The sequence below is a fragment of the Gekko japonicus genome, unplaced genomic scaffold (assembly GCF_001447785.1).
Source record: "Gekko japonicus isolate JY-2015 unplaced genomic scaffold, Gekko_japonicus_V1.1 scaffold864, whole genome shotgun sequence".
In the NCBI taxonomy this organism is placed as follows: domain Eukaryota; kingdom Metazoa; phylum Chordata; class Lepidosauria; order Squamata; family Gekkonidae; genus Gekko; species Gekko japonicus.
This window is the reverse complement of record NW_015166449.1, coordinates 155,781-164,351: the sequence shown is the minus strand read 5'-3', so window position 1 is coordinate 164,351 and position 8,571 is coordinate 155,781. Positions and strand designations below refer to the sequence as shown.

General features: G+C 46.6%; 1 protein-coding gene across 2 annotated transcripts in view; it reads left to right on the top strand.

Annotated features, from left to right (window-relative positions):
• Positions 1–8,571, top strand: part of CLPX (caseinolytic mitochondrial matrix peptidase chaperone subunit) — a 52,621-nt gene that overhangs the window by 12,692 nt on the left and 31,358 nt on the right. For both annotated transcript variants that reach the window (XM_015412015.1, XM_015412014.1), the window contains exon 4: positions 7,676–7,830. In XM_015412015.1, the coding sequence (XP_015267501.1) occupies positions 7,676–7,830 (155 nt within the window). The remainder of the gene's footprint in view (positions 1–7,675; positions 7,831–8,571) is intronic.

Here is an 8,571-nt window from a genome sequence, read left to right as displayed (position 1 = left end):
CTCTTCCTACAAGGAACTCAAAGTGAAATGCAGAACGGTCCTCCCGGTTTGTCCTCACAACAGCTCTGTGAGGTAGGCTACGTTGAGTATGCGCGACTGGCCCGAAGTAGCCTGGTGTCCGGGTCCTTAGTTAGATTACGCAACACAGGGCTTCATGAGAAGATAACTGTTTATTGGTAAATCCAGTACTAGAGACACGTGTACAGCTTGTGTCAGGAATGGCCGCCAAAACTAGGGCCTCCAACTTATACTAGAATCAAACATCCCCCCCTGTAAGCATGAGCCAATGGATACATCTTGCACGTGCAGGCAAACCAAGCAGGCAAAGCAAAAAAACGTTGACTTTCCCAGCCGAGTAAAACTGCAGCTGGAGCATCTACAAGGTCAAGCATAAGACAGCAAACAGTTGGTGAGCCAGGGAGAGCTGAGACAGAAGACGGGAGAGCACCCCTCCACGTTCCAGACCTATGACAGGGCTACCTGGCACCTGGCTGGCTTCCTGGCTGAACAGGGATTCAAACCCAGACCTCCCTGTCTCCGTATCCCATGGATGTTCATATCTAATTTGAGGTCCAGGTCGAGAATCCGTTTCTGTGGGTCCCCCTGCACTGCATCAGTCCTGAAACCTCCTTGTAAACAACAGATTTGGAAGCGTGTCTTAGCAGGCAGGGTGCGTCTGCAGGCCAGTTCCAAACTGTTCCCTGCTGAGGCTGGGTCTGCCAGCAGCGAGCCCCAAAGGGCCACGAGTCAACTACAGCCAGGAGCCGGTATGAATGACGTCTCTCAAGCACCTGCTGGAGCTGCAGCAGACAGCCTTGAAGCAAGCAGAAAAGTGGTGCCGCCCTTGCCCCAGTGATACCCGCCGTCAGAGGAAGAAGGCCGATGGTCAAGGGAGGGCGGAGGCTAGTTAGTTGGTCTCATCCAGGGTTTTTTGCGCACTGAAGCCGAGGGAGCATAGAGAGGAGGGGAAAGGCCCAAGGCAGAGCAGCCACCTCCCCTCTAGTCAGAGGTCAACCACCAAGAGGGTGGGAGCAGCCAAGTGGACAGAGGAAATCCCCCGGGGGCTTTTCTAACTGAAGAGATGACACGTCACAGCGGCTGGAAAAACCCACATTCCTTTGAGAAACTGGTTCCTGAAAATCTGTTCTTTTCGTTGTAACCTGCTTCGAGCAGGTTTTTCAAGAGGCAGCACCTAAGTGTTCTAAATAAGCAATCAGATGCAGGCATTTGAGAAGGAAAACATTTTGCAGCTGTGCACAGGGGTTGGCATCTTGACATCTGATGCCCTGAGAGCGAAAATGGAAGTGTCTTTCCGTCTCCTGTGTGCCTTCCACAGAATGTCTGTCCGACTGTATAGCTTTGAGGGCAGGTGTTTGCACACATCTGTGCATCTTGTTCTTGTAGTGTGCATAACTGTCAGTGGTGGTTGTGTTGCACGAAAAGCATTCTTTGGGGAAGTTGTCTCCGCAGTCACTGTAGACGTGTTTGCAGATGGTCTTGCATGCTTCCGCCCTCACTCTCATTGAAGGCCAACTTGTGGTTCTGGCCAAATATAGGAACACATTAGCAATCCGCTGTTTTATGCACGTGTGAAAACAACTTCCTGTTGATCAAGAATCTCCTGGCATGTTGGTTGCTGTGCGTCAGAAGCGAGTTTGCCTGGTATTTGACCACGTAATCTCGGTTTCCAAAAAGCCTTTAAGGGTACAAAGGTCTGGAGTAGGGTTTTTCACGTGTCTGGCCTTGTTACGCTCAAGAAGTCATGCGGTGCAAGCATGGGCCCGAGGGCATTCCAGGACAGGAGAAGGAATTGGCTCTGGCCTCTTGGAGCTTTGTTTTGCTTATAATAGATGTGTCTTCTGTGGAGGCCCGTGAAGTTTCCTTACTCTTAAAGGAGAAGCAATAGATTTGGTATATTCCCCCCCTCTTGGGCTCTCTCTCTCTTTCTCTCTCTCTCTCTCTCTCTCTCTGTCTCCCCCCCCCTCCCTCTCTTTATACTTTTGACTGAAGAGGACTGTGGACCAATGTTCCCTCTAAGCTGTAGGGTCTTTTGAGCAGAAATTCTACTTTATGAGCTATTGGCATTAAAGTTGTGAGCGAGCGATTTGGATACTGCATAAATTAGTTTGCTCCGGAGCCATCCTTCCTGAGCTGAGACCAAAATGTGTGAGCCGGAGGCTAAAAAACTGTGAGCTATCTCACACTAACTCAGCTTAGAGGGAACACTGCTGTGGACTGTGTAGCTCAAATGTTCATTGCAAGGGCCAGCCTCCTTGTAATCTAATAGTGTCCGCAAAGTTGGTGTCTCAGCTGTGGAAATACTACCTTTAGCAGAGGTACACCAGTATGTTTGTTTCTACCGGCTGCAAAGAACTGATGGTCACAAATATAGTATTTAAATCCCTGGTGTTAGAAGGCCCAGCGATGAGTTCCAGGGCTATCGGGGCTTCGATCATGAACGTATGAGTGCTTACATGTCCCCCCCACACACACACCAGAAATAGAACGGGAGTGTAGAGAAAGTACAGCTGGTTTCTAGAGGTCCGGCCACACGTCCGGTGGCGGCTTGGGAAAGAAGTAGGGAGGGTGGTTGCCGCTTTGTAGATCATTCCTGGCATTTCCCCTTTGGGAGTGATCAGGAACATGAGGTGGCTGATCAAAACTCTCTGGTGGGCTTCCCCGTCTTTCCAGAATCTGGCAAAACCAGCCTGCATTGTGCAGGGTGGTCATAAGAACATAAGAGAAGCCAACGTTGGATCAGGCCAATGGCCCATCTAGTCCAACACTCTGTGTCACACAGTGGCCAGAAATACCAGGGGCCATCAGGAGGTCCAGCAGTGGGGCCAGGACATTAGAAGCCCTCCAACTGTTGACACCCCCCCCAAGCACCAAGAATACAGAGCATCCCTTGCCCCAGACTGAGAGTTCCTGTCTATACCTTGTGGCTAAGAGCCACTGATGGACCTCTGTTCCATATAAGAACATAAGAGAAGCCAATGCTGGATCAGGCCAGTGGCCCATCCAGTTCAACACTCTGTGTCACACAGTGGCGAGAAATACCAGGGGCCATCAGGAGGTCCAGCAGTGGGGCCAGGACACCAGAAGCCCCCCCCCACTGTTGCCCCCCCAAAGCACCAAGAATACATAGTGTCACTGCCCCAGACATAAGAACATAAGAGAAGCCATGTTGGATCAGGCCAATGGCCCATCTAGTCCAACACTCTGTGTCACACAGTGACCAGAAATACCAGGGGCCATCAGGAGGTCCAGCAGTGGGGCCAGGACATTAGAAGCCCTCCAACTGTTGACCCCCCCCCCAAGCACCAAGAATACAGAGCATCACTTGCCCCAGACTGAGAGTCCCTATATATACCTTCTGGCTAATAGCCACTGATGGACCTCTGCTCTATATGCTTATCTAATTCCCTCTTGGAGCCGTCCATGCTTGTAGCCGCCGCCGCCTCTTGTGGCAGTGAATTCCAAGCGTTAATCACTCTTTGGGTGAAGAAGGACTTCCTTTTATCCATTCTAACCCGACCGCTCAGCAATTTCATTGAGTGCCCACAAGTTCTTGTATTGTGAGAAAGGGAGAAAAGTACCTCTTTCTCCACCTGCTGTATCCCACGCATAATCTTATAAACCTCAATCATGTCACCCCCTCAGCCGTAGTTTCTCCAAGTTAAAGAGCCCCAAGCACACAGACTGCGTTTCTGATCATCGGTGTGAATTAAGACATGCCCGTGTGTGTCGTTCCTGGGGGAGAACATCTGTTTGATGTTCAGCGGGCAGGGCAGCCAAAGCCGTCCCCTCCTCGCCTGTTTTTCTTTGCTGTGCTCCATCACTTTGGGCACTTCCCCAACGACCTGGCTCACATCCAGGGGCAGCAAACGGAGGTAAAGTCAGAACTTCACCTGCTCTCACCTTCTGTTCTAAAAATTCTGCCCAGTCACTTCACATGGGAGCTGAGCCGACCTCTTAGCAGCCAGGGCGGCTTCCCTGTCATGCCTGGTTTGACCCAGGCCAGTTCGTACTGGGGGGTATCAGTGACCCAATGAACTGGCTGTGTTAGTGCATGCCTAAAAGACCAAATTTTCGTAGTGGCCATTGAAGGCATTATCGCACTTGCTGTTTCTCATCTTTTGGTTCAAGTTTTGGGTTGTTCTATCTTGAAACGTTTTTATTTGTCTATGTACTTCATTCATACCTTGCATAGTTCCCTAATGGGGCCCCCAAAAGTGGCTTACATTGTTCTTCTTTATTCCATTTTATCCTCACAACAACCTTGTGAGGTAGGTTAGGCTGTGACTGGCCCAAGGTCACCCAGCCAGCTTCAGGGGCAGAGTGGGGATTTGAATCCAAGTCTTCCCAATTTTAGTCTTACTCTCTAACCTTTACTCCATATACCATTTATCTCTCTGTATAGAATTTTTGCTGCTGAGAATTGAATCTGACTTCCAGTTTTCCACTTTTTCGATCCCATGTTATTAAATGGATTAAATGGATTAAAAATTAAAAAATGATTTTTGAAGGAGTTACTTTATTGCTCCTTAGAGCAAAATAATGTCGATCACTCTTCATATTTCTTGCTTTGTTCAGCCTTTGAAACTTGCAAAAGCACTTTGGAAAACTGGAAACATGACGTCCTTAAGAGTGGGTATATTTGGTTTGAGGTTGGGATGTAAATTTCATTCAAAGAAGAAACCTTTTAAACCAACAAAGATGTAATCATTGGAATGTTTAAACATTAACAAACTCACTATCTGTGTAACCCACATATATATAATTAGCTCTGCTATGGATTTTTGTTAAGAAAAGTTAACATGCTCCAGTGTCACTTGAGTGCTGACAAAGAGCAGGGTCCAAAACTAAGAACCAGATTTGTGTCATACCCTTTTTAAGACCAACCAAATGGATAGCCCAGTGTCAGTTTGGTTGGTCCTGACACAAGGTATTTTGTCCTTGGTTTTGGATTTTGTGTGGACCAATATGGCTGTACAACTTTATCTATTCCAGTTGGTCAGGCCAGCCTTGGACAATATTTGTTCCGCAGGCCTTAGGTAATCCTGAAAAAGCCTTGGGAAACATTCAAAGGTTTACAGCATGACAGAACGGTAAACTAATCCTTAACATTTAAATGTTTAATGATTTACACCCCTAGTTTTTGACAACACGTTTACAAGAGAACCTTCACAAATAAGGCGTCAAACGTGTCCCCTAAATTCCACTTGTTTACAGACATGAGTAAGGCCACATGTTAGAACTGCATTGTCAAGTAATAAGCCTTCTGTCTCGGGGAAATGTTACTGGGCCCCATTAAACAACTTTCACAAAGCTGGAACTGATTGTTTATTAGGTAAGGTAAAGGTTTCCCTTGCTCGAAAGCCCAGTCGAATCCAACTCTAGGGGACGGTGCTCATCTCCGCTTCCAAGCCGAAGAGCCAGCGCTGTCCAAAGACGTTTCTGTGGTCATGTGGCCAGCATGACTAGTTGTCAAGGCGCATGGAATGCTGTTACCTTCCCACCGAAGCAGTACCTATTTATCTACTTGCAATTTCTTGCTTTCAAACTGCTAGGTTGGCAGGAGCTGGAACTAGAGACGGGAGCTCACTCCGTCACGCGGCACTCGGGTCTCGAGCTGCGGGATATAAATTTAAATATAAATAAATAAATATATAGGAGCAGCATATATAAAGGGCTGGTGTCATATTTCTTCCTGGAAAGTAGAAAGCCACCGCTGTCCTTCTCCGCTTAGAGGCTTTGGATTATTGGATCTAGTTACCCTTCAGCCATCCAGAACATTTTTCCACCTGGTTGGCCGACGCCTGCTCCCCTTTCTAGATCTGGAAAGTAGGCTTTATGGAAGTATTTACTACTTGGTCACTTTGAGCTTTCGGAATGGATGGGGGGGGGGGGCCAGGATATTTCTTCTCTTGGACCAAAAAGGCAACATGTTTAAATCCAAGATGAAATAGCCCGTACCAGATCATTGTACTTAACAGCTTTTTTCCTCAAAGGCTTTTTGAGATATTTAGAGTGTTGATACTTTTTTCAAAGTGTAAAAAAGTCTGTTGACTGCAGAAAACAGAGGTGACAGAACAGTCTTTTCAATGGTAAATTGTGCATGCAGTTTGTTTTTTTTCCAGAAAACACATTTTGGTTTTTATTCAATCCAGATTTAAAAATAGAAAATGGGCTGCATCCTTTGCTGGGTTTCTGCTGATTCTGGTGGGGATGTTGGTTTCACCGATTTCTCCATGCAGTTCCTGGGATTCCCCTGTACCCCACAAGTTGTACTTTGGGAGGGGCATTTTGAACTGTCGTGGGGGGGAGGTGAGAAAGTTGGACTCTGCAGATGAAAATCTTTCCAGTGGCAGAAGAATTCAACAGAATCATTCTAAGTCAGCATTAAGCCCAAGCATTAACCAGCTTGACAGAATGGTTTATTACGTATTTAGTACTGTGTGTGTTCAGTGCCATCAGGCTGCTCTGGACGTATGGCAACTCTGTGAATTAATAACCTCATTATGGTAGCCCTATGAATTAATTACTTTATTAACAGTCTTGCTCAGGCCTTGCAAACTGAGGGCAGGTGGCTTCCTTAAATCCATCCCTCTCATGTTGGGTCTTCCTCTTTTCCTTCTGGCTTCTTCTTAGTGTTATTGTCTTTTCCAGTAACTCTCGTCTTCTCCTAATTAGAGATGTGAAGGCCCGGAAAAAAACCGGAAAAATTCGGGGGGAAAACCATTCCCCCCCCCCGTTTTTTTCCCTGAAGCCTTTTTTGTTTTTTTCTGAAAAATTGGAAAAATTGAAAAAAGAAAAGAAAAAAATTGATTATGGAACGTTTTATTTTAACATGATTAATAAAATATTTTAAGACAAGGTGTTCAAATATTTTCCAAATCATTTCTAAATATATATATATATGGTATCAGATTGATCTAATTTCTGTGCACTGAGGACAAGCAAGTCCTAGGTTACAAACTGAACTCTCCAATGCAAGAACAAGATGCATTTCTTCCTTTAGGAGGTGCTATTGTCACAAGAAAATAAAAAGGTTTCAGTTTTGTTTTTGCATGTGGGTGGGTATATTCTGTTTGTAATCATTGTTTGGATACACTATATTTTTAATACGCTAGTTGTGATAATTTCATGCCAAGTAAAAATGTCCATAGTCATATTTTATGTTCCTAAAGTAACAGAATGACTTTCAATCTGGAAAAGACAAAAGAAATGCTAATGTAGCATTTATTTCAATTTTTCCGAAAATTTCCATTTCCCCCCGAAAAAAACTGGCAAAAAAACAGGTTTTTCTCGAGCTTCAAAATTTCCGGAAATTTTATATCTCTACTCCTAATGTGACCAAAGGATGACAGCCCCAGTTCTGTCATTTTAGCTTCTACAGAGAGTGCAAGCTTGATTTGATCGAGAACTCACTTATATGTCTTTTTGGCAGCCCACAGTATTCCTAAAACTTTCCTGTAATACCATATTTCAAATGAACGTAGTATGAACTTACAAAAAACAAAATATGGCTTAAAGGGCTCCTTTCTTGTCAACAAATAGGAGGTGGACTGTTTCTCTGGACTTGCATCCATTCCCTGTAACTGCTTGAAATGCTGTAGATTTATCTGCTGTGTGATAACTCTTAACTAGTGCTTCTTTGTGGTTCTCATAGCTTCGACCCGCTTTGTGAAATGTGAAAAGTGTCACCACTTCTTCGTCGTGCTGTCCGAAGCGGACTCCAAGAAGAGCATCGTCAAAGAGCCAGAGTCGGCAGCCGAAGCTGTGAAGTTGGCTTTCCAGCAGAAGCCCCCGCCGCCTCCCAAAAAAGTACTGTGCCCTCACTGCTTCGTGGGGTGGCCCTCCCACTTTCCCCTTGTTCGTTTTACACGACAGAACTCTCTTCCCTAAACCTAAAGTGTGAAGGAAGTTTACCGTTCTGCTATTTGGTTCTTGTAAACTCCGTAAGAACATCAGAAGGGCCCTGCTGGATCAGGCCAGTGAGAGTCCATCCAGTCCAGCCTCCTGTCTCACACAGTGGCCAGCCAGTTCCTCCGGAGGGCCAACAACAGGGCAGAGAGGCCGAGGCCTTCTCCTGATAAGAACACCAGAAGAGCCCTGCTGGGTCAGACCAGTGAAGGTCCATCTAGTCCAGCATCCTGTCTCACACAGTGGCCAACCAGTTCCTCTGGAGGGCCAGCAACAGGGCAGAGAGGCTGAAGCCTTCCCCTGATAAGAACATCAGAAGAGCCCTGCTGGGTCAGACCAGGGAGGGTCCCTCTAGTCCAGCCTCCCGTCTCACACAGTGGCCAGCCAGTTCCTCTGGAGGGCCAACAACATGGCACAGAGGCCGAGGCCTTCCCCTGAGAAGGACATCAGAAGAGCCCTGCTGGATCAGACCAGTGAAGGTCCATCTAGTCCAGCATCCTGTCTCACATAGTGGCCAGCCAGTTCCTCTGGAGGGCCAACAACAGGGCAGAGAGGCCGAGGCCTTCTCCTGATAAGAACACCAGAAGAGCCCTGCTGGGTCAGACCAGTGAAGGTCCATCTAGTCCAGCATCCTGTCTCACA